The 26,818-nt window shown below is 57.1% G+C and overlaps 1 protein-coding gene and 2 long non-coding RNA genes across 12 annotated transcripts in view; 2 read left to right on the plus strand and 1 right to left on the minus strand.

Annotated features, from left to right (window-relative positions):
* The window catches only part of LOC132414835 (uncharacterized), a 66,283-nt gene extending 51,701 nt beyond the window's left edge, over window positions 1–14,582 (plus strand). For 2 of the 9 annotated variants that reach the window (XR_009517045.1, XR_009517043.1), the window contains exons 4-10: window positions 5,197–5,434; window positions 7,266–7,567; window positions 7,657–8,064; window positions 8,176–8,292; window positions 8,827–9,846; window positions 10,956–11,075; window positions 11,210–12,193. This is a non-coding gene — a long non-coding RNA (uncharacterized lncRNA). Of the gene's footprint in view, window positions 1–5,196; window positions 5,435–7,265; window positions 7,568–7,656; window positions 8,069–8,175; window positions 8,293–8,826; window positions 9,847–10,955; window positions 11,076–11,209; window positions 12,195–14,468 lie in introns of those variants that run through there. The other 7 variants (XR_009517046.1, XR_009517049.1, XR_009517047.1 and 4 more) reach the window with 7 other exon arrangements.
* Window positions 14,583–14,764: 182 nt separating this feature from the next.
* SOCS3 (suppressor of cytokine signaling 3) lies at window positions 14,765–16,499 on the minus strand. Of its 2 annotated transcripts, XM_059997785.1 has the most exons (2): window positions 16,249–16,499; window positions 14,765–15,693 (listed from the first exon to the last, which is right to left on the minus strand). In XM_059997785.1, exon 2 carries the CDS (start codon window positions 15,603–15,605, stop codon window positions 14,916–14,918), a length of 690 nt encoding a protein of 229 aa, XP_059853768.1. In that variant the 5' UTR covers window positions 15,606–15,693; window positions 16,249–16,499; the 3' UTR covers window positions 14,765–14,915. The 2 variants fall into 2 exon arrangements, with proteins under 2 accessions (XP_059853768.1, XP_059853767.1); XM_059997784.1 differs by lacking the exon at window positions 16,249–16,499 and having other exon boundaries at window positions 14,765–16,242.
* Window positions 16,500–23,710: 7,211 nt separating this feature from the next.
* Window positions 23,711–25,206, plus strand: LOC132414207 (uncharacterized). Its single transcript, XR_009516908.1, has 3 exons — window positions 23,711–23,887; window positions 24,345–24,462; window positions 24,925–25,206. It is a non-coding gene; the product is annotated as an uncharacterized lncRNA (long non-coding RNA).
* The last annotated feature ends 1,612 nt before the right edge of the window (window positions 25,207–26,818 follow it).

Here is a 26,818-nt window from a genome sequence, read left to right on the forward strand (position 1 = left end):
GTGCTCAGATGGGATTTAGGTTAGGTTAGATAATGAACGTGACTTGCAGTCTGATGGTGTCGCATATATTTTGTCTCCTTATAACCATGGTGTGGGATAGGCCACAAGTATTCTTATCTTGGTTCACAGATGGAAGAGCGTGGCCCTGATGAGTCCAGCAATGGGTCCTAAGGTTACAGAGTAGACCCAAGGGGACCAGGGCCACATGTGCAGATGCTCAAAGCTTCACCCACCAAGCCCAGGCTACCCGTGGAAGTGGCCACTCCCTCTGGTGGGGGAAGGGATCCAGGGGCCAGCTGGAGCATATGCTAATCAGACGGGTTAGCTGGATAGGATGTAAAAAGATCCCAAGGGGCTGGAGTTTGGCGTCCTCAATGTGACAGTTTAACAACTTTCATTTAATGACCATTTGGGGGGCACCCATCCTTGTGCTGGGCACTGGGAATTCAACACTGAACCATATGGTCACGTGGGGTGATGGGCGGGAGTCAGGAAGGGAAGGCAAATGGGACACAGGGGGACACTGGCTGTGCCCAGGCAAGCACAGGGTGCTGGGAAGACCACCCCAGACCGAGAGATGGGAGCAGAGGGGCGGAGAGGCTCAGGCGCCAGCACCTGCGTGGTGGGCACTGGATGAGGGAGCACCGTGGCCACAAGGCTCTGGACATTCTCTCAGTGACCTGGCACCAGAGAATGTTCCCGGCCTAGGGAAGGACCTGGGTCTGGCCAAAATAGAGGAGGGAACTGGGCGCGGCCTGGGAGGAAGGTGGGGCGGTGGGGAGGGAGGGGAGCCCTGCCCCAGCGTGCCCTCTGTCCCGGGCGCGCACCCTGCCGGGAAGCCCTGGGGCCGCAGCTGCTCGGGCTGCCCGGCCCAGAATAGCCTCCCTTCCGGGCAGGGCTGCCCCGGCCCGCGGCGCCAGCGCCCGAAATAGGGCTCGGCCTGGAGGCCCGGGGGCGGCAGGCGGTGGGCGCGAGGGACCGCCCCAGCTCGGGGACGCGCCGGGGAACGGGCACCAGGGTGCACGGCAGGGATCGGGGACCGGGGGCCGGGATGCCGGGCGCGGGCCAGCCGCTGGGTGGCGGGGCGGGGCGCTGACCTCACAGTCCGCGAGGAAGCCCGTCGTCGGGGGCCGGCCGCGCTGATGGAAGGGCTGAGGAATCCGCAGCTGGCGGCGCGATGGGGCATGTGCGTGTGTGTACACTTCCCCTTTAAACGTGGCCCGGAGAGTAGCGGTTGCCATGGGCACGCACCGGGAAGGGGGGTGGGGTGGGTGAAACCGAGGCGCGCCCGGACCGAGGTCCCGGTCCGGTCCTGGTCCGGGTCCTGGCGCGGGGCCCTGCCCGGGCAGGGGAGTCGGGAGATCCCGCCGGCGGGGGAAGGGTGGCAAGGACCCGCCTCCAGGGACACCCCAATCCGAGCCCGCCCCCCGCCCCCGCGGTGTCCCAGTCAGATGCAGTCTTGGACCAGGGTGACCTGAGGAGGCTCTGTGCCTGCCCTGCCCACCAAGAGGTGCGCCTCGCGGGGCGAGGTGGGGGACTAGCACAGGCTGCCCGCTGTTACCCTCCTTGGGCCCTGAGGCTGAGAGTTTAAAAAGGTGCCTGACCTCACTCTTTGCCCATGCAGCCACCACCCCTCACCGACCTCCACCCGCCCGCTAACCTCCTCAACCTCTCCCAGCCTCAGTTTCCTTATCTATTAACCAGCGATTAGTCATATCTACCATACAGGGTGGTTGTGATTAAAATAGAATAATTATGTAATGTGCCCTGTGCACTGTAGATGGGGTCCTCTTTCCCTTCTCCCGCCCTCCCTCCTCAATCAGGCCTGGGATCAGTTAGGTCCTCCTTGTCAACATCCCGTCCCCCAGGCCTGGAGCTTCGTGGGGATCAACACCCTTGCCAGGGCTCTCCCCACCTCCTTTCCCCTCAGGGTTACCTTGGAACCCTCCTTATACAAAAGGATGGTTTGACTAGCTGTCGGAACCTGCAGGAATCCCAGGCTGAGGTCCAGGAATATTAACAGAGGGCCCAGCCTGGCTGAAGTGAGTCAGCCTCTCCCGAACATTACTTGCTGCTTCAGCTGCCCTTTGCAGATTGGACCGGTTGGTTGCCAGGACTAAGTGGCCCCTGGAAATCGCTGGAAAAACCAGCATGTCCTGGGGGGGGGGGGGGCGTTAAGAGCCAACCCCGGCATACCAGGCCGGTAAGGGGCTCCTGATACCCCTTTGTCTCCTCTCTGGGAACCGAGGCTCGGGGCCGGGGAGCAGTGGTACCCCCTGTAAGGAAGGGCGGGCCTGGCTTACTGTAACTGCCTGGCTAAAAGCCTGATTGTCCTGTGGTTGGGCAGGCCAGCCAGAGAGGGGCCCTGGTGTAGGGAGAGCTCATGCAGTGTGTGAAGTGGAGATAGGCATGACTGCTTTCCCAAGGAGAGTTACTAAACCAGGTGGGGCTGCCAAGAGGGCGCCATTTCTCCCCCCAAGCAGGTCAGGCCACTAGTTAAATGCCAGATTATTTGCAAGAAATAGTTGGTCCACGGCTCAGCCCCTTCCCAGGGGCATCAGAGCAGCCAGTGTTGACCCAGCACTCACTATGTCCTGGGCAACGTGGGTGTTCGCTCACTGATCTATGACAACAACCCTAGGAAGTGGGGACCGTTATTATCCCCATTGTAACAAATGGGGAGCAGATTCAGAGACCTGCCCTGGTCTCCTAACTTTGAGGAGGCGAACTGAACCGGGATGAAAACCCAGGCTCTTAATCCCCAGTCCGTCTGGCCTCCTGGGTGTGGGAACCAGTGTGGCCCGGAAGAGTAGTGGATGGCCCAGCGGACTGCCCAGGTGTCTGAACCCCTCCCCCCAGGCACGCTGTCTGCTGGGTACTCAGCTGACTTCCTGTCCCTGGAAGAGCAGCTGCGGGTATGCTGGGGTAGGGCGGTCCCCTTCCTGTAGTTCAGGTACAAGCATAACCCCATGCCTTCTTGGCATCCTCCCTCCCTCCTTTCCCAGGCTCTAGATGTCAGACAGAACTGGACGCACCAGAAAGCCTCTCAGGGCCAGAGATTTGTCCAGAGTCTCCAGCTGTAGGTGAGGGGCCGAGGGGGCGGAGAGAAGGGGCTGCAGGCCCCGGTTGAGGGGAGGACCTGAGAACTCTCCTTTCAGCTCTAACAGACCGCCTGGAGCTTCCTTCATCATGCTTCCTCTCTGATGATGATGACGATGCAGGGATGAAAGATGCAGATGAAAGTCCCTTAACTTCATATCCCCAGCTCTCTGTAACCTGGTCGTCTGGAACATCTGAGGGGTGGAGGCTGCCGCGCTCCTGTGTCCACTTCACCATCAGATAACCCAGGGCTTTGCAAAGAGCTGGCCGTTGGGCATCCCCTGGACTCTTCCCTAGGTGACATTGCCAAGGAACGGTGGCACTGGCAGATTTCCCACGCCCGGCCCCGAGGCTTCACCTTCCCCTGTCTTTTGCACATGGAAGCTCAGAATAAGCTTTCTAGAGGATGCTCTTGCTTGTGTGTAGCATCACCTGAGGTTGCTAATACTGAAGCTCTTCACCAGAGAAACGTAGGAAGCATCCCTGCAGCTAAAAGAGGCGATGTCTGTAGAGGACCAGGCCATGCCAAGCAGGCTACAGACGCATGCTCCCTCCTCCCCAGGAGGCACTGCCCTCGGCTGTGCAGACTGCCTCTCAGGCCTGCCCTCGGCCAGGCCATCTGCTGGGCCCATCCCTGGGCGCCTCTGAAGCCTGTCCTTTGCTCAGGGTGTCTTGGATGGAGTATAAAGTGGCCTTCCTCCTGTTCCTCTGCCCAAGAGCAAAGAAAGACACATTTGCTAGGCTCTTCCTGGAAAACGCAAGGAAAGAAAAAAAAATGTTCTTCATTTTAGATCCTGCAGGACCAACCAGCAGTACAGGGTTGAATAGTATACCCCAAATTCATGTCCATGTGGAGTCTGTGCATGTGCCCTTATTTGGAAATAGGGTCTTTGCAGATGTAGTTAAAGATGAAGTCATACTAGATTTGTTTGGGCCCTAATCCAATGACTGGATACAAGAAGAGGGAGAGTTAGACATAGGCACACGGGGAAGACAGCCATGTGAAGACGGAGGCGAAAACTGGAGTGATGTGTCTATAAGCCAAGGAACGCTAAGGATTGCTGGTGATCACCAAATGCTGGGGAGAGGCAGGGAAGGATCCTCCCCTAGAGACTTCAGGGGGCACATGGCCCTTGCTCATATCTTGATTTGGGACTTCTGTCCTCCAGGACGGTGAGAAAATCTGTTTCTGTTGTTTTAAACCCCCTAGTTTGTGGACCTTTGTTATAGCAGCCCCAGGAAACTCATACGAGCACCAAATGTCAAACAGAGGGCAGTTGTGGAAAACAAGAAGGAAATGCAGCAGGCACAGAAAGGAAAGGCTTGGATGAAACCAAGGAGGAGACAGGAAGGAACACTTCCTAAGCATCCTCCTCCCACCCGGGACAGGAAATGGTGGCCAAGCCTTGCCGGGCTCCACTTTCCTCATAGCGGGGGTGTGGGGGGTTGGATGGGGGTGAATGTGGGAGGTCATTTTGAATCTTGCTGGTCCCAGGGAGACCCTGCTAATAATACTAAACCTGTGACATGGTCTTGTCCCTACCTCATGACAATCCATGAAGTGGGTTTTGTTGAGATCCCTGTGTATAGATTAAGAACCACGGCTAGACTGCTAAGTACCCGCCTAAGGTCATTTGCCAGGAAGCAGTGATCTGGGACACACACCCAGCTTTCCTGCCACACAGTGGCGCTCTGCCCTCTGCCGGTCCGGGGCTCCTGTGCCCATGTCCGGTGTCTCGGAAGGGTTGGCACATGCTGGCCATGGGCAGGGATGCTGCAGCCCAACTGCCTGGGTTTGGACCCAGCTCTGCTCCTGGTTAGCTGTGTGACCTTAGGCACGTCACGTTACATCCCTGTTCTGTAGTTCCCTCCACTATAAAAACGGGGACAACAATAGGAACTAACTCATGGAGTTGCTGGAGAATTAAATGCGTTCCTACCGTCCACGTGCTTAGAATAGTGCTTGGCGTGTCAGAAGCAGGCCACGAAAGTATGTGAACTAAATACAATATGTGGGTGAAGGTTCTTTCCCTGCAGGGTCGGGGCCAACAAGAGGGCCTATGGGATGGTGAACCTTTCTTTATTCTTACTCCACAGGCCAGGGGGAGACCAAGGCCAACAGCATTCTCATGCAGTCCTTGTCTGTTTCCCACTGAACCCTCCAGAGACCAGCAGGGAGGGCCGCTGAGACCAGAGAGCAGAGTCCTGGGCAGGCTGACTCAGTTGCTCGAATCCTCCCCCCAAGGCCAAGAACACCTGTGATCCTGGATCAGGACAGCTTTCTCCTCCCAGAGGAAAGCTCGGAGCCCTGCCATCACCTCGCCGCTGAATCCTGGTCAGTCTTCTGCCAGTTAACTGTGTTGCTCACAGTGGGAAGCTAGACCGGGGTGACTCATCATCACGCATCACCCCATGGAAAGCTCATCTACAGCACGTCGGAGGGACGGTACTGGGCGTTGCGTTTACAGACGGAGCTCAAAATGTGCTGAGCGGCCTGTGCACACAGCAACGTGCCCAGCCCGGGCACATCCAGGAAGTCCTCCAGGCATCTCTGGCCATTTCTTCATCTTTCTCCCAGGGGCCTGCAGCCTCTACCGGTTTTCTGGCCCTTTTAATTGCTTCCTCTCCAGATGTCTCTCCTACCAGTGACGGAGTCCGGCCTGATGGTCCCAGGGCCTTATATATTCTGCCAGGGTTGAGGCCCCTCCCCTCCCCCACTCAGAATGGACCAGCTCAGTCCTTACCCTGGTGTGGGCACAAGGTCTCTTGTTGCAGCTGGGCCCCTTGGCTGACCTTCTCAGCTCCTTCTCTAAGGCTGGAGAGGCCTGGCAGGATGCCTGCAGGCTCCTCCCCTCCACTCCAGGGCTCTGGCCAGAGCCTGGTCAGGGTCCTTGCTGAGTTCCCAGCCAACCCCTGGAGTGATGGCCTGAGGAGTCCAGTGGGGAAACCCCAGTGTGTAGGGCAGTATTCCATTGACTGTCCCCACCCCCTGATTGGGCAATGCCGGCTGGTCTCTGAATAGCTTCTGGGTGGCCTTCCCGCCAGACCCCCTTGCCTACTTTCACCAGGTGCCAAGGAACACTGAAAAGGGCAGCGAATGGCTAGGGGACCACGCTCAAAAGCCAGCCTGCCTCCCTCCCAAGCTGGCTCCTTTCCCTCCAGCCTCCTTTTCATAGAATTGTATTACAGAAGGGGATATAGAGGTCATCTCATCCCTCCCCTGGCTTCCAGAAGGAATAGTTTAGAGTGATATTGGGGTTCTCTGAGGCTTTACGCAAAACTCTGCACATTGGGTTGGCCAGAGGTCTCACTGGAGTTTCCTTGGCAATTCTGTGTCCATTGGGAACACGAGCCCTGAACGTCTGAGGCTCCCAGACGCTGGGAGATGGGATGACCCTGGCGTTCCCTGCAACCACTCAAAGTCTCTATGGATGGAATGGCAGCCCCAGAACTGTCCCCCAGGGCTGACTGGTCTCTGATGAGAGCCAGGTGTGGATCCAGCTGCCATTTGGGTCCCTTGGGGAGCTTTCACAGTAGCTGCTAAGTGGAGGTCCTGGATGGTGGGGACTCACACACACAGGTGCAGGTAGTGGTGGAAAGGGCAGGCGATCAGTGTTCTAAGTCTGCTCCTTCCACTAACCGTCTGTGTGACTTGAGGCACGCCTAAATCTCTTGACACCTTAGTTTGCTCATCTGGAAAACGCAACATATTTCATTTGAGCTGCCTCACTTACCTCTGAGTTATATAAGGAGGGAAGAGCGAGATAATATATTAGGATGTGTTCTGAAAAAAACAAAAGTGCTATTCATGCCAACACAATGTATTAAAAATAAAAGATGCCGGGGCTTCCCTGGTGGTGCAGTGGTTGAGAGTCCGCCTGCCGATGCAGGGGACGCGGGTTCGTGCCCCAGTCCGGGAAGATCCCACATGCCGCGGAGTGGCTGGGCCCGTGAGCCATGGCCGCTGGGCCTGCGCGTCCAGAGCCTGTGCTCCGCAATGGGAGAGGCCACAACAGTGAGAGGCCCGCATACCGCAAAAAAAAAAAAAAAAAAAAAAAGAAAAGATGCCTATTTGCTTCCCGAAGTAAAAGTTGTAAACGATTTAAATCACATTTTAACGACTCCAGAAACCCCTTTATTTAAAGACGTTTCTTTCTTTTGTACAGTCAGGGGTCAAGCATTTGGTGGGCTTCCACTGGCGCCACCGACTCTGCCGGATTTTGTGATGAATGTAAAAAGCTGGAAGATCCAGTGCCTGGTGCAGAGTAGGCGTTCAATAAGATATCATCGAAGGAATGAATAAGAGAGTTCTTCCTTCAGAGAGTTCATAGTCCAGCCTGGAGGAAACTGGCAACCACCAATGAGAGGCAGAATTGGAAGAGGGAGAAGGGCTGTCTGGGCTGGTGGGATAACCCCAATGTGAAATGGGCTCACAGGTGAGCACAGGTGTGAAGCCTATGGTGGGCAGGTAAGGAGACCACCTTGATGGGAGGAAGTAAGTCTCCCAGTGTGGTGTGGAGTGGGTGGGCGAGTTGAAGACAATGAGCTTTCCTCTAGGGTGAGAGTCTGAATGTATTGGAAGCGGCTTAGAGGAAAGTGCCGCGGGAACCAGTGTGCATCCTACGGGGAAGGGCTGTGTGCGTGACGTGAGGATGAAACCAGTATGTTTAGAAGATGAGCCTGGCATGGAAGTGCCTGATGGGGACACACGGGAACCAGTGTGCATCCTACGGGGAAGGGCTGTGTGCGTGACGTGAGGATGAAACCAGTATGTTTAGAAGATGAGCCTGGCATGGAAGTGCCTGATGGGGACACACCAAACTTCTTGAAGTTCCCCAAAGCCTTCTTTTCCCTTTTTTGGCCATCTCCCTGTTTCTGATCATTAGAATGCCCCGCTGTCCCACGCCTGCCAAGGGAACACCTGCTGTTTCCCATCACCAGAGTCACCTCTTCTGGGAAACCCCTGTAGGTCATTTCCTCCTGGGGCCCTCCAGATGTACCCTGTATACCATTTTATTTTTATACTCATTCCTTTTTAGGATACTTATTGGTTTTCACGTCTGGTTCCCCTTTCAGACTGTAAGTCTCTTGAAGTCTGAATGTTTCCTGGTTGGCAATGATCTCTCCAGCATTGGTCACAGTGCCCAGAACAGGGCTCCCACCTGCATTGATGTCACCTGGGGCACTGGGCAGGTAAGCATCAGGTACTAATAATGCACCCTAAAGCTCAGAAACGCTGCAGCCCCCATCACACAACTTCGTGGGATCCCCACCCACAAAGATCACACTGTGAATAGCGCCCCCTGTGGTTGTGTACACATCACATCAGCCTCCTGTTTTTTTTTTTGTTTTTTTTTTTGCGGTATGCAAGCCTCTCACTGTTGTGGGTAGGCTCTCCCATTGCGGAGCACAGGCTCTGGACGCGCAGGCTCAGCGGCCATGGCTCACGGGCCCAGCCGCTCCGAACCATGTGGGATCTTCCCGGACCGGGGCACGAACCCGTGTCCCCTGCATCCTCAGTCGGACTGTCAACCACTGCGCCACCAGGGAAGCCCCCCTCGTGGGTTTTACGTTTCATGTCTATACCTTCATCATCCTATACATTATGGATACCAAATAGCATTTTCTGTATGAAAAGAAGATTTGGGGGAGGCGAGGTGAAAGAGAGGAAACATTTTATTGTGTAATGTAAATAACGAACTTGCATCGTTTGTTTCTTCTTTTAAGTCTAGGTTTTCCACCTTTCTCTAAGGCTGGGCCTGATTATTACAACGAATAGCAGCTGTGATCGTATTTACGAGGAGAGCGCGCAGTTTTAGTATTCAGAGCCCTGGCTTCAGATGAGAGCCGGGGGCCTCTGATTCTCTCTGCAATGCAGCCTTCCAGGCCACTGCTGTTGCTTAAGGCTGTGCTGCAATCCGGAGCACTCAGGAGTGGGAAGTCCAGAGTTCTCCCCACTTCTGGGAACAGCCCTCCATCCCCCTCCCCGCGCCAGCTTCCACAGGCAGTCCTCATGACAGTGGGTCAGGCTAACCCAGGGTTTCACAAATGCCTGGCCTGTTCCCAGCACAGCACAGCTGGGAGGGCTCAGCACTGGGGGAAGGAGCACCGTCCTCCTCCCCCTGCCATCCTCAGGCTGGGGCCCAGGGGCTGGAGCCCAGCAGAGGGAAGGGCTGCACTTGTCTGCACTTGCCCCAGTGCGGGCAGTGATCCTGGGCCTTCCCTCCCTGCTAATTTCCCAGCTCTGGCTTAGTCAAGTTTCAAGGAGGATATTCCCTTTCCCGGGAAGTGAGGAGGATCCAGGCTTGTCTTCCCCAAAGGAAGCGAGTGGTCTCAGAGTCACCTGAGGAGGTGTTGCGTATTGAGATTCCCCACTCTCCTTGGGGCTTCTGATTCAGAAAAGCTGAGCTTGGAGTCCGGGAATCTGCAATTTCATCCACTCCCTGGGGACTAGCCGCAGGTGGTTCTTTGGCTTTCATGAGCCTTGGGAGGGAGGCAGCTCTGGGAGGTGAGAAGGGTTGAGCCAAAAAAAGCCCTGTTTTCTCAGGTAGGACCTCCGGCTCTCTCTAATGAGCTCCATGACCCTGGAATAACTGCCCTTGCAATCCAAGTCTCACTTTCACTATCACTGAAATGGATGTGTGACCCGAGGGAAGGGTGATCAAATGTCCTGGACATTCAGGGCTACTAACCCAGGACAAGCTGGTCACCGTACCTGAGGATGAGACAGGACTGTGGATGTTCGAGGTACTGGAAATGTGACTTAAAGATGAGTCTTTGCGGCACAAATATCAGACTGTTTATTTTATTTACATTTTAACTAGTGTCTGTCACTTCCACTAAATCTCTGGAGAGCAGGAGTAGCAGGGCCTTGTCTTGTTCACACTCAATCCCCTGACACACAGGATGTGTTAATGGGTACTCGCTGAGTGAATGAATGAATGAGTGAGTGAGTGACTGACAGGCAGGGGCTGGGGGGCTCCAAGGACAGTGGTCTGGGGGGGAGGGGCTGCCGGCCTGGAGGGGGATCTCGGCTCCCCTGGGAAAACTTGATCCACTCATGGCCGACAAAGAGTCAGGGTTTTCTGAGCAGCCTCCCCTCGGAGGGGTCAGTGACCCCCAGGGACGAAGGACTGCCTCCCTCCCTCCCTCCCTCTCTCCTTCCAGGAGCCCCGGGCGCGCCGGTCCATCCTCTCTCCTCCCTCTCCCGCCCCCCACCCCAGGGAGGTGCGCCTGGCAGCCTCCCGGCCGAATTTCCTGGCACTGGTCTGAGAATAAACAGCACTCTGCGCCTGTAATTCCGTTGCCACGGCGACCGCTCCGCGGGCGGCGGGGGCGTGTCGGGGGCGTGTCGGGGGCGTGGGCTGTCCTCCGCGCTCACTTTCGGCTGGGCAGCTGCGGCGGCGGCGGCGGCGCGGGCCCGGGAGATGCCACCCGCCAGGCTCCGCGCGTACATTCTTCGCATAGCTCCGTCAGGGCTCCCGCGGTGTCCGGGAAGTGACTCTTCCTGGCAGAGGCAGGCCTCCAGAACGACGCGCCCGCCTGCCCGCTCGCCCGGTGGCCGCCGGATCCGGAGGGGGCGGGACGCGGCGCGGGAAGGTGCGTCCGGGACCGGGTTCTTCCCACCTCGGCCTCGGTCTTCCCGGTCCGCCCCTGTGCACATTGTCCCCCACCCCGCAGGCTTCTGTCTCTGCTTAGACTCCCTCTGTGGCTATCTGACTCTGCCCTCTCTCTCTCTCTCTGCCTGGTACTCCGGCGGTGTCCCCTCCCAAACATCCTTAGACTAGGACACACGTGCCCGCTTACTTTCCATCTCCAGCTCCCCTGTCTGTGGCCTCCTTCCTTCCCTCCCCCAGAGCAAGCCTCAGAGTTCCCGTTCCTGGCTCTAACTCATCAGGAGGCCTGCCCAAAGACAGCACCACCGGCGAGAGGATAAGGACCTCTTGGGGGTGGATTCCTACAGCGCTTGAAGCACGGTAATAGGGCCCACGGTCTGGGGAGCTCCATCTCCTCCCTTTCTGTTGGCCAGGGACCCCCAGCTGGGCTTAACCCTCTGTGCTTAACCCCCTTTGAGGCTCAAGCCGCAAAGAATTTTCCCTATGCCCTGCAGGACGCTTCTTAGCAAGTCTGGGAACCAGGTGCACCCCTCCTCTGGCGGCCAGGACAGAGGGTTGCCCACAAAGTCCTCTGGAGGAGCGGTGTCTGCCTCTGAAAGGACTGAGAAGTACAGAAAGACTTCTGCAACACGGGTTGCTATGAGGAGGGAAAACAGGGAGAAGTGCTGGTGAGCAGACCAGTCTGAGAGATTCTTGTCCTGATGTTGCCATTAGCTGGCTGTGTGAAGTCCAGTAAGTTGCTTTCCTTCTCTGGGAGTCACTTTGACTTGTCTGCAAACCAGAAGGTTGGTCCGGTCTGTGGTCTGAAAATGGAGAGACCTATGGGAAGGAAGAAGGGTGGGGTGGGCAGCGAGGGAAAGGAGTCAGGGGTCTTCTGCCTCTGAGTTCCACCTCCAAGGGGTAGGGAGAGCCACTTCCCCCCTGCAGCCCCTTCCGTTAGCACCCTCTAAACTCTGGACATCCTGGCTAAACAGCTGCCTTCTGGGCCTAGGACGGGGCCTTCTTGTGCTCTGGGTTCCAAGGTTCCATCGAGGCTGTCAGGCCAGCAGATGGTGGGGTGGGGAAGAGCCTACCAAAAGTCTCCCGGGCTCTCGTCCTCCTGCGAGGCGCTGGGGAGCCAGGCCCTACTGGGTCCCCTCACCTGACCTTGTGCTCTGGGAAGGTGACCTTGCCTGGGTCTACATTCCCAGTTCCAGAGGTGGTAGTCTCTCTGGTGTGCTTCCTAACGTGCTCTGTCTACTCAGTGGTCCCATGCCTGGCCTCGCCCTTTCTCGTCACTTTAGGTTATTTTCCCCAAAAGTCCAGGAAATGGGAAAGAAAAACGACTTTGTTTATTTACTCTCAGTTGCCTTTTGGACACTGATTCCTGAGCAGCTTATCGGGGGCCAGGAAGAGGGCTGTGGCATTTGTTTCAGGCATCCGAGGCAGAGGAGGGGATGGGGCCCCTGGCTTGGGGAGGACACTGATCCAGCTGTCAGGCTTGGGGCCTTGGGGGAGAAGAAGCATGGAAGGAAAATGTCACAGAGCAGCACTTTTAGTTTGCCTTTTTAGCAGAACCCTAGTGCTGAGTGTGGGGGTGGGGGTGGGGGGGCGGTTACCAACCTCTTGACTTTGCAGGGGGGACCCACCTAGGGGCAACCCCGGGCATATTCTTTGTGCTTACTTAAGGGAGGCAGAGAGAGTTCCTGGGCTTTGGAAAAATCAAAGGCTCCCGGATTCCTAACCTGTGTCTTTCCCACATTCCCAAGAGGTGTGTCCTCGGGCAGGTTGCCTAACCTCCGTGAACCTGAGATGCTGCCCCCAGTCAGCCAACAAATATTTACCGAGCACCGTTCTAGGCATCAGAAGTGACCCGTCCAAGTCCCCGCTCCCATGGAGCACACAGCTGGGCCTGAGAATATGCGGTGGTAACACCAGCCTCCTGGGGGTGGCTGGGAAGGTGACCACCGACCCAGGTGGTCTCTGAGTGCCCAGAGGGTGCGAGTGGCTGAAAATAGGTGAATAGATGGCTGCTCTTATTGGGAGGTATGTGGCCCCATCCACTTCTCAGGCTGGGGCTCCTACCCCTGGGGAGGGCCCCACTTAGTGCAGGGTTTGCATCGGGACTCCCCCTCCCCCCACCTCCCATGGACCCGGCTGTGCTGAGGTCACGGGTCGCCTCCAGGACCCCATAGTCTGGGCTCTCTTGGAACACCTCCCTGACGAGGAGCCCAGCGCCTCTAATAGCTTGAAGCCTCTAAAAGCTTTGACCACAGCTCAGTTCATACTCCCTGCAAGCCCTTTGAAGCGCTTCCTTCGAACTTGCTTTGCATATTCTGGTCAGATCTGAATCAGACTAGCAGGAATTACCCCTCTCGGTACAGTCTAGGTGGCTGCCTTAGCTTGTCAGTGACGTGAAGCCGAGTTTGATTCCATCACAGGGAGCGCCAGGGCAGCAAGGCGGTAGAGCCGCCGCCCTCTGATGTAGGGTGTAGGTGTGGGTGAAAGAGCAAGTAAGGCAGAAGGGGCGGGGGAGAAAGGCTCAAGTCAGGTTCTTCATTAAAAAATAGTGCTCTTTATTATAAATTACTGAAATGTTTCTGTTTTGAATATAAATATAAATATGTGCAAAGTCTGACTTGGGTTGTTGGTATTTTGGTAAGTTCTTCAAGCATCTCCTGTCAGCCTCGAAGGCCTGGGTGGGGGAGGGGAGGACTGGAGGTGGAATCTTTATAAAAGACAGAGTGATTGAGGCAGATTGTAAACATTATTAAAAAACAAAAACGAAACCCAAACAAAATAACAGGAAAAAAAAAACAAAAAAACACCCCAACACACAGCTGCCCCACCCAGCCCAATACCTGACACAGAAAACTCTGTGTTTAGTTTTCCCCAGAAAAGAACAGTTCCAGGTAATTCCATCCCCGCTACATTACTGTAAGTTTTCACTGATCAGTGCTATTGCAGAGCGGGAGCAGCTGGGTGGCAGGGCCTCTCGATGACTTCCTGCCTGTGCCAGTCCCCCAGGGTGAGGAGGGAGGGCTGTGCAGGGTCTGGGGGGCTGTGGAGCCTGGTGGCTCTGCTCTGGCCAGAGCCCAGGCACCACTGGCCAGCCAGTACCCACTGGGCTGGCATTCTTCCTGCGCTCAGGTGGAAGGCATGGATCTCTGCCCCCCCCCATGCATCTCTGACCTCCCCCGCCGAATGGTGTGTGGCCGGTGTACGCCCCTCTGAGAATCTCTTGGCCTCTGCCTGGATTGGCTGAGTGTGTGGCTTCTTGTGTGCCAGTCCCTATCCATGGGACAGGGAGCATTTAAGGCAAATCTCCTAGCCAGATATAGTCAGGAGGCACAAAGTAGAATCCCCCATCTTCTCTGTCCAGGATCTGGGCTCAAAGGTGGCTCATCTCCTCCATCTCCTCCAGCCCCATCCCCCAGGTGCCGAAAGGTATAGCATGGGTGGGGAAAGAAGAATTGACCAGCCGTCCATCCTCTTCCAAATGCCACTCCCCCCTTAAAACAGGGGAAGGGCCCTGGGCTCTCCGGCATTAGATGCACTCTAGGACCTGTGTTTCTGGTGGCTGTCCGAAAGGGGAGGAAGAGGGGGAGCGGAAAGGTGCCTTTCAGGCCACCCCTTGCCCTTCTCCCCTGTGTCAGAGGTGGAGCAGGCAGCCACCCTCCTCACCTGGGCTGGGCGATGGGGGTGACCATTTCCTTGGCCAGCCGGTAGCCCTGGGCCCCTGAGGCGCCCTCTCTCTCATCCACCCTTTTCCAGGCCCGCGACCTGCTCAGATTTAAAGCTCTGTTTAAAACCAAATCAAAGAGCAAACAAGTTCCGTTGGAAAGTTCGAAGATTCCCCGGCAGTTCTCACCAGTTCAACACGCCCGCAGTGTCCCCCGTTTGGAAGCGCAGGGGGGTCGAGAAAGCGGGACAGGAGAGAGAATCCACTGAGGTCGTTGCTGTGGTCCCCCTGGGCCCGCCGGCTCCTCCGGAGAAACTGGCGTGGGGGAGGGGCGCTCAGGTGGCTCTCCCCCTCTCCTCAAACACATTCCAGGTACCGCCCGCCCAGTTCTGCAGGGGGAGGACCGGAGGGAGGGGCCTGTCCGCCCCCTAGCTCACCCAGAGCTGCAGGACTCTCACGGCTGGATTCTTGTGCTTATGCCATGTGCCATGGAGGAGAGGGGACCCGGGCCCCTAGCCCCTACCCCTGCCCTTTGCTCTCTAAAGGGGGGCATCGTACTGGTCCAGGAACTCCCGAATGGGCCCAGGCAGCTGGGTGACTTTCTCATAGGAGTCCAGGTGGCCGTTAACGGTCTTCCGACAGAGATGTTGGAGAGTGGCCACGTTGGAGGAGAGGGGCCGGCTCAACACCAGAGGGATCTTCTCGCCCCCCGAGTAGATGTAATAGGCTCTCCTGGGGGGGCTCCCCGGGAGCGGCTGGGCCGACGGCTGCTCGGGCACCTCGGAGGAGGGCGAGGAGGAGGGTTCAGCTGGGGGCGAGGAGAAGGAGGGGGCGCCGGAGGGCGGCATGTAGTGATGCACCAGCTTGAGCACGCAGTCAAAGCGGGGCACTGGCTGCGTGCTCCGAGGATCGCTCTGCAGCGAGAAGCTGCCCCCCTCGCACTGGATGCGCAGGTTCTTGGTCCCCGACTGCGTCTTGACGCTGAGCGTGAAGAAGTGGCGCTGATCCGAGCTGTCGCGTATGAGGAAGGTGCCGGCGGGCTCGGCGCTGAGCAGTAGGTTCGCCTCGCCGCCCGTCACGGCGCTCCAGTAGAAGCCGCTCTCCTGCAGCTTGCGCACTGCGTTCACCACCAGCTGGTACTCGCTCTTGGAGCTGAAGGTCTTGAGGCGCAGGCTGGTGTCCAGGGGGCGGCTCATCCCGGCGGCGGGAAACTTGCTGTGGGTGACCATGGCGCACGGAGCCAGCGTGGATCTGCGCGGCGGCGGCTGCAGCTGCTCGGCGGCCTCCGCACAGCGGCCGCTACCGCATCCCGGGGAGCTGCGGGGAGGAAGGCGCGCGCCGCGTGAGTACCCGGAACCCTCCAGCGCGCCCGGCCCACCCCGGCTCCCCTCCCTCCGCCGAGCGGCCGGGACACCAGCTGCCCCGGAGGCGCTCGCCTGGGCCCTCGTTCCGACCCAGACACCCCCACGGAGCCCGCCCAGCCCCCGCCTCCAGGCAGCCCTTTCCCCAGCGCGCACTGGGAAGGCGCCGAGTGGGAAACTCGGGCGCGGAAGTTGGGTCTCCAGGAGCGTGGCCGGGGTGGGGAGCGGGAGAAGGGCCCCCGGGACGCTCTGGACGCCGCTCAGTCCTGTGGCCCCGGGCGGCAGGGACGGAGAAAGAAATCCGAGGCATGGGGGTAGGGAGGGGACACGAGAAGCCCGAGGGCCCCAGCCTGGGTATTCCGGGAACCTGGGATCTCCGGCTTCCATCCGCTCTGCCCCCTATCTCGTCCCCTCCCTGCCGGGAATGACCCGGGAAGGGGAGGGGAAACCGGGAAAAGCTCCCGGGACTAGTGAACCGACCCCCCCTCCACGCCGCGCCCCTCCTTCCTACCTGGTCCCAAACCGAAGTCTCTGGCCTTGGGGCTGCCCCTCCTACGGTCCCCAAGGCGCGGCGGCGGCGCGGTGGCCAGCGGTGGCCCGCGCTGCGCCCAGATGTTGGCGGTCTTGAAGTCCACAAAGGGCCCTCGCGCGCGCGTCCCTCGGGCTTCGCCGGGACGCCCGCCCTGCCCCCTGCGCGCCCCCGGGCTGGTCGGGCGGGGGCGAGGCGAGGGATCGCGGCGGGAGCTGGGCCGGGCGGGCGGCGTGCGGGGCCGGAGTCGCGGCGGCGGCGGCGGCGGCGGCGGCGACGGCGGCGCGGGGAGTCCGAGTCGGAGCCGGCGCTGAGGCCGCGCTCGCGGGTATATACGCGGCCGCGGCGCCCCGCCCCCCGATTCCTGGAACTGCGCGGCCGGCCTTCTTGTAATGTTTAGTCACTACTCGCAGCAATGAAAGGCTGTGCGCGGATGGGAGGGAGGGGCCGCGGGCGACCGAGGGCGGGCCGCGAGCAGGGCCAGAGACCCGCAGAGACGCGCGCAGAGACAAAGCGCAACGCGAGGCAGCCGGGGCGGCCGGCGGGCTAGGCGCCAGCCCCGGCGGCGCGTTCCTGGCAGCGGCCCCTCCCCCGCGCGCGCTCCGCCCCCAACTTCTCATTCACACTTTCCCCCTCCCTTCTAAGAAGGCCAGTTTCTGGCAGAGGCGGGGGCGCCGCTCCCAGAGCGCGGGCAGTTCCAGGAGGCCGAGCGGGAGAGGCTCCCGGCTCCCCTTCCCTTTTCTCGGACCTCGTGGGGAGACCCCCTCGCCCTCCCGCGCCCGCCCGAGATCCCGATCGCGGCCCCAGGAGGCCCATGCCTGCCTCAGGGGAACGGGGGACACCCCAAGGCCGGGCCGCGAAACTGGGACCGGACCTGGGAGCCCTGGGGGGTGGGGACGCCCGACAGTCACCTGTGGGCATGTCCCCGAGGTGAAGCCAGGAGTCCTAAGGGTGGAGGGGACGCAGCCTGAGTGGCTGCTGTCCGGCCTCAGCCCATCGGCCCACCGATAGGTTCTTTGCCGATGCAACACGGGTGCCGCCTCCCACCACCAAAAAAACACAAACGCAAACAACAACCGCTTTCGCACTTCTGGGTCTCCAAACCTGCGAGGTGAGGTGTGGGTCCGGCCAGGTGCTCTTAACGCGGCGGGACTGGCCCGAGGGCGAGCGATGGCCCCACCCCGCGCCCCGCGTCCGCTAGAGGGCGCCCTGGGGTCTGCTAGTTGGAGCGGAGTTTGGTGCTGCTCTCCCCCCTACCCCCAAGGCCTGGAACGGGAACCCGAAGGGGCGGTGGGGAGGCTGGCTCAGGAGCTGGGGCGGGAGGGACCTTCTCGGGGGACCGAGGAGAATTCACATCACAGTCTGGAGTTAGACCTGGGAATAAAAGTCTAGCAGTGGAGAATTTCCGGAAAGCAGTTTTCACTTCAGCCCGCTTCCAGATAGCCCGGGACAGCCTAGAATGTGCGCCCCCTCTGAGTGTCGGGGCCCGATCTCTCCCCGGGGGTGAGGAGAGGAGGTGATTGAGGTGAACAGCGGATCTGTTCTTGGTCACGTCGGCGTGGATGTGGGTGGTCTGAGCTAACCAGGGCCAGCTTTACAAAGGATGGAAAATTTTGCCATCTGTCCCCAAACAGGCAGTGGGGTGCTGGAGACACCTGAGAACTAGCTTAAGTGGCACTTAGATTGTCATCTCTCAGGACGCAGGGGCTGAGAGCTTTGGACGCTGCCCTTTTCCCAGATGCCATGCCACAGAATATAAGGACTCAGAAAGGAAGGGAGAGACCCTCGGGAGTTTAGAACTCGGAGACACGGCTCCTTTGCTTCTCTAGGAGCTGATAGGCACCTCACTGCGCCTCCAACTTGCCGCTGTGTCTTCGCTCTGTGCCATCACTTCTCTCCCCCACAGATGTCAGGGGACTAAGTGAGATGTGGTCAGGACACCCAGTCTCTCTGGAATTCAGCTTTGCCATCCGTAAAGTAGGAATAATAATCTTTTCCCATCAGAGATCTGAGATTAAAAAGACAAGAAAAGATTCTGCACATCAAAATATGCTAGACATGGAAGTAATTCAGTGCAGTTCCCCCTTTGGATTCTGTTAGGAGAGCAGTAGTCAGGAGGAAGTCTTGTTACTCCTGCAGAGGGGGAAATTGATTTATTCAACACATTTCACAAATATTGGACTCTATGTACCAGACATTGTGCTGGGCATTGACATATAATGACGAATAAGACCTAGTCTTTGCCCTCCAGATACTTGCGGGCTAATGAAGTGGATTCTCCTTCTTTGTAGAATCAGGAGTTCATTCTTCTTCTCATCCATTGCTTAGGAGGCTGCCACCATGACCATCCACTGCTGTGCTGAGCCCCGTGGAGGACAAGGAAGGCTCACAAGGAATAGCCCTTGAGTTAATGGATGAGAAACTGCTTTGTAAATTACAAGGCTCTGGGGCTTCCCTGGTGGCGCAGTGGTTGAGAGTCCGCCTGCCGATGCAGGGGACGCGTGCCCCGGTCCGGGAAGATCCCACATGCCGCGGAGCTGCTGGGCCTGTGAGCCGTGGCCGCTGAGCCTGTGCGTCCGGAGCCTGTGCTCCGCAACGGGAGAGGCCACAGCAGTGAGAGGCCCGCGTACCGAAAAAAAAAAAAAAATTATAAGGCTCTGACACAAGTTAGATTCATTCAACCATTCCAAAAACCCTCACTGAGTGCCTACCTTTGCCAGGCATGGGGCAAAGCGCTGGGAACACAGAAGTGCTGGGTGAATCCTGCAGGGATACAGGGGAGGTGAGGGGACATGGGACCCCCAAGTGTTGAGCGTCATGAGAAAGAAGTGGTTGTAATTATGATCCTGTGAGACTGTGATCATTCATTCTTGGGGGGAGAGGGGGTCAGAAGTGAGGGCGGGAGAGATAAGGAGGAAGAAACAGCCCCTGAGCTTGGGATTCCCCGGTCTGGTTGGAGGGACTCATACCTCTGAAATCGGTAAGTCCTAATATCAACAGCACAGTACCCAAGTGAGCCTGGGCTCTGCCAAGGGCCAGCAGCAAAGGCTGCATGACTGGCAGGGAGCATAGCGTGGGCCCAAGAGTGCCTGGATGATTTAAGGAGCAGAGAGGAGGGGCAGGGTCATCACGCATGCCCAGAGGCCTGAAAGAAGCTGTCCTGCTGGAGAGGGGCAGGGCTCCCTGCATACTGACTCAGGAGACTGAACTGCTGTCCGGGCTCCACAACCCAGTAGCTGTATGACTTTGGGCCACTGACTTTCCCAGCTGTCCCTCAGTTTCCTTATTTGTAAAACGGGCTGATAATAGTACCTACTTCATCAGGTGGTTGTGAGGACTGAGCCAATGCATGCAAAATGCTTAGGATGGTGCCTTGCACATATTAAATGCTCAGTTTATGTTAGCTATAATGATTTTGAAAGGTCTTCGGGGAGAGGGAGGAGAGGAGGGCTGAGCTGCTGCAGCTTGGGCCACTAGGGGATACATATGGCTATAAATGGCTTTATGTTTTGGAGAGCTATATATCTCCTATATAAGAGATATTCCAAAAAGCTGCTTGTCTTCAAACGATTCAGCCAGTCACCAAGTTTCCCTTTGGCTTTCTAATATCTCCAGGGGGTTCCCATTGCCTTTGTGGTGAGTATTCGTCTGAGGCTCTCTGCTCCCTCTCAGCTTCATCAGCTGCCTCTGCCCCACTGACACCTCAAGCTCCAGCTACATGGAGCTCCAGGCTGTGTCCAGAACGTTCCCCAGGCCTGGGTCTCTGCATGGCTGCTTCCCTCTGGGTGGAACTACCTTCCACACCTTGGCTGATTTCTACTTTTCCTCCAAGATTTGGCGGAGATCAGTGTAAACTTCCAGGGTAGCTCCTTCTATGCTGAAACACGTGCCCTACTCATCCCCTGTTAACCTAGAGGAAAAGGACTATAGTTGATTATTTTTTTCCTATGGAAGCCTAGAAACTGGTATGTAGAAAGTGCCCAATGGCTCTTTAAATAAGGAATTGTGTCGCCTTCTGTTTTCCATCATTTTTAGATACTACTGACTGCTTTCTTCTAGAGTAGCTTTTGGTCTTTTCCTGAAGGGCTCAGGAGCGGCTGTTCAGCTGGGAAGGAGGGTATAGGAGCCCCTGTGTGGTTGGTGGAGACTATTAGGCCTGCTCATCAGAAGACAAAGGGAGTGAAGACTCAAACTTTGCTGGAAAAGTCAGGGAGGAGAGATCGGGACAATACAGGGCACACTCCCAGACTCCTTCTTCCAGGCAAGAGAGATGCCCAGACCAGGGCAGACTTGACCGAAGGCACTTTCCCTGTCTGCTGGGGATGGGTAGTGGTGAGAAACCATTATCCAGGTCTGGCCTCTCTGCCCCTCCATGCTGTTTCCCTGGTTAAGGGATTTCGGAGCCTCCTGCCTTTTCAGAATCTCTCCCTTTGCAGCATTTCTTATGAAGTCAGAATCCCATTTCCAGGCAAAGGTGCTTGGTCATAAAGATAATAAAGATATTCATTCATGATGGAGGGGAAGTACACAGCGGTTTCAGCTGCCCATGGGGCTTCACTTACTCATGGTGTGTGACAGAGGATGAACTCTTGCCCAAGCCTCTTAGATGGGAATGCTGGTGCCTGTGGGGTGGTCACAGGAAGCTCTGGCACGTCTCGGTGAACACGAGGTCCCATCCTTGCACACATGATCTCCGTATCCTCCGGGGGCCAGCCTGGGCGTGGGCACTAACGTTGCCATTGTTCTGTTTGGTGGCTGCCTTTGCAGCCAGATGGGTTAGGAGACTGGCCTCAGACCACAGGAGTTGCTCAATACCAAGCCCCAGGCCTCCCTGTGTCTCAAGACTAGTGGGCTTTCTACAGCGCAAGGAGGCACCCTGGGTTCAACTGCCCGGTGGCCTGATATTCCTTATCCCACGTTGATTCTGCTTCTACTACATGCCAGTTAGTTGGGGAAGCCTGGGGATACAATGGTGGGGAAAAGACTGGTTCCTTCCCTCTGGAGCTTCTAGGCTAATGTTGATGGTTACAGGAAATAGGCAGGAGGCAATGAGGTCTCTCCTCTCCTGCCTCCCTTTCTCTTGGACAATTTGGAGAAGATGGGGGGAGTGTCTCACCTGACCTCTTGGAGGCCCTGCCCCTCGCCCCCCAGTGAGTCTCTCCCAGGGCTGGGCTTCCTTGGGCAACTTAGCCCCTCTTAGTTGAAGCCCCTGCCCACCGGGACTGATGGCGGGAGCCGGCCCTGCTGGCCGCAGGGCAATGGCAGGGATGACCTTTCCTGTGCAGGAGGAAAGGTCCGAGGGTCGCATACCAGGCTGACCCCGACCTCTCTCTTTCCTGCTTTAGGCAATCCTGAGGGGCGGGCGGGGGAGGCCTGGACAATGGCCCGCAGCCGGAAGCGCCATTCCAGTTTGCAGGCCTTTGTTTCTGCCGGGAGGGGCGGCAGAGCTAATGAAAAGGTTTATGGCTCAGATGTCTGTGAGCAGTGGAGTTCCTTCTGACATTCCAGGCCCAGCTGGCCTCTGGCATTTCCCAGAAAAAGTGCCGAGGGAGGGAAAGAAAACACTTTACCAACCCACCCACTTACCCACCCTGCCTTCTCAGATTCCTCTCCCTTCTGGCACTCGGGCTGGGTCTCAGCTCAGACCCCTGCCCGGGGGCCCCAGTCCTGCACCCACAGAGGGGGTAGGGGGTGGGAGGGTGACTCTAGGAGGGCCTGGAGAGTACGAAGTGTGTGTGGGGTATCTGGGAGGGGAGAGAAGTTTCTTCCACCGGCTTGAAGAAGAATCCACATCTGTTCCAAGTTCGGAGTCGGGGGTATAAAAGGAGGGGCGCTAGCATCTCGCCAGTTATCTCCCCAGACCCCAAACCAACCAGCCCTGCTCTGTCCCGAGCTGGGATGGGAATAGTTTCTGTTTGCTCTGAAGCGGCTACTGTGCACGCACCCGTGCGTGCCCTTTCCTGCGCCCGGGAACAGACACCGGGGTAGCGGGCAGTTCTGGGAAGCGAGGCTGTGGTGAACCATCTGGGCTGTAATGCAAATGAAGCCTGGACCGGCGCCTGGAGCTGAAGCGGCAGTGCCCCGAGAGGGAGAGCCGGCAGGGGGGTGAGGATCGAGGCAGGCTCCTGGGCTCTAGATGCCCTTGGAGAGCCAGGATGCGTGGGAGACCAGGTGGACGCAGGGGTCCGGCTTGCCCTACAGTAGCCAGATGGGCTGGCTGCTGGAGCACAGCGGTGGGCAGCCCTCGACCTACCAGGCTTTTGGGTCAGGTGCTGCTTACCCTCTCTCCCCGGGCGTGCACGCAGCATCTGAACTGACCTCCTGGGCCTGCACTCAGGCTCCCTGCGGTGGCAGGGTTGCCACGAAAACCTCCTGAGTCCCCCATCGAGGTGTGTGACACCCCTAGGAAGGTCCCTGGCTCCTCTGAATTTGAAGCACACATTGGCACGCACTGATTCTTGGATAAGTTCAAAGGGATGTGATGTATCCTCTCTCAGGCTCCCAAGGTCCGGAACCAGCCGGGATGGCAGAGAAGTGGCTCAGAAGGAGTGGGAGGTGGGAGTCTCCAGCAGGGACAGAGGTGAGATTCTAAGGTATGACATTGGGGGCTGGCTCTCCGAGTCCCTTGCTTTCCACCTTGCTGCACTCACCTGGCCTCACATGAGTGGAGTTCAGAGTGTCTTCACCTGGGTACGTGAACTGCCCCCCGTCCAGGATTTCATAAGACCCCGATAATTATAAACAAAATGCTGCTGGAAGTCCAGGTTTCGGGGGTAAGTGGACCTACTCAGAGTCGCTTCTTGCTCCTGCAAGACTTACTTTACAAAACTATTCATTCGCTCATTCCTTTTTTTTTTTTTTTTTTTTTGACAGTGCCCCATGACATGGGGGATCTTAGTTGCCTGACCAGGGATCGAACCCGTGTCCCCAGCATTGAAAACGTGGAGTCTTAAATACTGGGCTGCCAGGAAAGTCCCCATTCATTCATTTCTTTAAGAGGTAACTTTTGAGCACCAGCTATGTGTCAGAGATTGGTCTGCGTGCTTGGAATTTATCGCTCTGGGCCCTCATGGAGCTTAGGCTCTCTCCAGAAGTACAAGGATCTCCCACAATTGATGTCATGATTAATCAATTTCAACTGTGCTAAGTACTGTGCAGGAGAAGTCACAGGGGCTGTGAGCATATTATGGGGACACCCAGTCTATAGGGGGGCACATCTGAAGGGAACCCCTGAGGAAGGGACACGTGCAGAGTGATGGGAAGCCGAGGTCTGGAGAGGTCACCTCCCCACGTCTCCCAGCTTGTAGGTGCTAGGAGCAAGCAGAGTCCGCGACAGGTGCGCCACCAGCATCGGGGCGCCTGGGCTCTGCCACCAAGCATCTTTCCCACTGTCCACTTCTGTCTCATTTGTCACTCTCCCTCCCACCCACTAAAGGCCTTAGTCCCCAGCTTCCGAGCTCAACCTGAGGCAGCTACGAGCAGAGAAGATGGAATATTCGACTCCATTCTACTGTGGGAGGTGGGTCAGGCACAACCTCTAACTTCTGGAACTTTGGAAAGCGAAAAGATGTTTCACGAACAGGCAGGACAGCCTCATGGTTCAACATTCAAAAGGCAAAAGGTACAGATGAACTGTGACCTTCTACAGTTACCCTTCCTCCTGTGGTATCTGGGGCATTTTTTTTTTTTTTTTTTTTACAGATCAAAAGATGCCTGTGAAGTAGTGAGCTACAGGCTGAAGGAAACCCACAGATGCAGTGGTTGACCTGTACAGAATTTAACATTTTTGAGACAACATTTAAAAATCTGGCAATTTCACATCCATATTTGAATTGGGGGCTTTGGGGGAACAATCTGGCAGGTCTGGTGGGCCCTCTAGATGGGACCTGGGCTCTCCAGCTCAGCATAGCCCACCACCCAGGATGACTGCCCTCCCCCCACTCCCCTTCCTGCCAGGAGCTGCAGGCATAGATGTGGCAACTCTACCTGGCTTCTGTCTTCCCACCTCTCTAGGCTAAGGCGTAAGGAGGATGATTGACTTTGGGGGATTTCCTTTGAGTCTCTTTCCTAACTTCCAGGAGACTGGAAATAAATCAAGCCTGAGCCTGGGAGTCCGGAGCCTCTTCTCCCACCTGCTGGGGCCTGGTCTGATTTGGCCTCATCTCAACAAGGAGACTTGTCCTGCTGGAGACTCTGGTACCAGTCCTGGGGCACACCTAGCCTCTTGCTTCAAAGCACCATGAGGGCTGGGCAGGGAGAAGCAGAGGAAGGTGGGGCAGGGTGGGGTTTTGCCAGGAAGCCCCCCCAGCAGCTCACCTCCACCACCCATGTGGCTCCTGGGGAGCCTGGGATTCCCTGGGACATAACTGGCCACAGGCCGCAGTGTCTCCCCAAGGGCTGGGCTGCTGGATCACGAGGAGGCCTGCAGCTCCTGGTTGGGGTGGTGCTGGCTGCCTGCCACACCACAAGAGGCTGAGATTCCCCTGAAGCTGAGAGCTGCATTTATTTCTCACCGGGACAGAGAAGCGAACTGGCTTGCTCTGCCCAGGAGGCATTTCCAGAAATCTGGGCTCTGACTTCTTGCTGATGAAATGCCAGATTATCCTGGGCCTCTTTGTGGCAAGAGAGCCATTGAGCAATAGGTATTTTGTTTTGCAGATGACAAGATTTTTGACACTGAAAAGTTTAAATGACAAATGCAAGAACCTTGACCGCTTCTCCACCCCTACCAGCAAGGTTGCTGGTTTGAACTCAGTGTTTGGACAAGTTGTTCTTCACAACCCGCAACTCCAACTTCCTCAGGTCCCTGGTGCCAGAAGACCTCATCTCTCCCTGTTTTAGGGCCATACAAGCCCGGTGGGGCCCATGCCAGGTCCACTGCTGCAGCCCAGGGAAAAGCCATTTTCTGAAACAGACGTTGGCAAACTATGGTGCAGGGCTGGCAGGATGCTTTTGTAAATAAAGTTTTATTGAAAATACAACCACACTCATTTCTACTGCTTGTGGCTTTTGCACCAGACTTGAGACTGAGACTGGCCCCCAACGTGTGAAATATTTACCACTGATCCCTTTAAGAAAATATTTGGCAATCTCTGCTCTGGGGGAACAGACGCCTGTCTCATGCCAGGGAGGACTGGGGTCAGGTCTTAGTTTTGGGGGGGAAGAGTATCAAGGGCTGGAAAAGATCAGGGTAACAGCTCAGTGGGGAGAGCATATCCCAGGGAGAATGAAGGCAGGAAAAGGGCTGGTGGCCTGAGGGGAGACCGAGGGCTCTGTGAGCTGCCGCATTTGCAAAGTGATCTGTGGCAGCAGGTCAGTAAAATCCCAGGAGGCCAAGCCACCATCGCCCCACCCTTGGCGGAAAAGCACAAGCTGGCTGGTTCCCTCCTGCAGCCGGGAGGCTTCAGAGCTCACACCTCCCGCCATGCATGCATTTATCAAACCAGCATGAATGAGTCGGCTTCTGGTGCCAGGTCCTCTTCTGGGTGCTCGTGCCTCAGTGCTCTAAGGCCTCAGATTTGGGGGCGGGGGGGGGGGTGGCGCAGGAAGACAAAAGACACGGCAATCAACCAATGAATAAGATTAGATCACAGTTCTTAATAGAGAGAAAATACAATCCTGTTATGGGGCCAGGCGGGCCTTTCTAGGGGAGGGAGAGCTTTAGACAGAGCTCCGAAGGATGGGGGGTGGGGGGCAGTGGTGGAGGACATTGTAAGCAGACAGAACAACTAACACAGAGATCCTAGGGCAGCAATGTGTGTGGGGAGTTTGAAGGGTGGTAAAAAGGCCAGGCTGGTGAGGCGGGGCGGTGACGGAGTAGGAGAACGGAGGGGGAGGCAGGCTGTGGCCCCAAGGCTGGTTTCATGCCATCCTTAGTACCTAGGCTGCATTCCCTACAAAACAAGAGTGCGCTCCTCAGAGGCAGCCCATCAGCCCCCAGGTCAAACTAACCTAGGAGAGTTTCTCATCACCGAGGCAGGAGGTGGGCTGGCTAGCCCCTTCCTCCCTCCTTCCTGGATTTGCAATAGCCCTGTGTTTGGGAGAGACCCTCGCTCACAAAGCAAGTTCTGGAAGGAAGGGCTTTCCTCTTACACTGGCATGATTTTCGGTCCAGGGAGTGAATCACAGACAGTGAGGCACGGGCCCTTAGCTCAGGACTTCCTGGTGTTTCCTGCCTGGGAGAACAGCCCTGCTATCAGGGGCAGCAGCCCACCACTCCCTGACGTCAACTCTCCTTTTCATGAATGGGTTTCCTTTTCCGTTTGGGAAGACATGATCTCGGTCATCAGTCCATCGACCCTGTCATTCTCACCCTAGCACCTCCTGTTTGGGAAGAAGCAAGCAGGCTAACGAGAAGGCAGTGGGTGCAAACAGGAGGATGAGGGAGACTCAGCGGATGGGCTTCCGAGCCACCGAGGGGTTTCAGAGGACAGATGCTTTCTCGTCTGGGGTCATCAAGGTGTGACTTGAGAACTCCCAGCAGCTGTCGTCGTGTCTGCCCAGACTGCCTGTCCTCCAAGCAGCTTGGGGGTGCTCCCAGGCAGACTTTCTG

The sequence above is a fragment of the Delphinus delphis genome, chromosome 19 (assembly GCF_949987515.2).
Source record: "Delphinus delphis chromosome 19, mDelDel1.2, whole genome shotgun sequence".
NCBI lineage: Eukaryota > Metazoa > Chordata > Mammalia > Artiodactyla > Delphinidae > Delphinus > Delphinus delphis.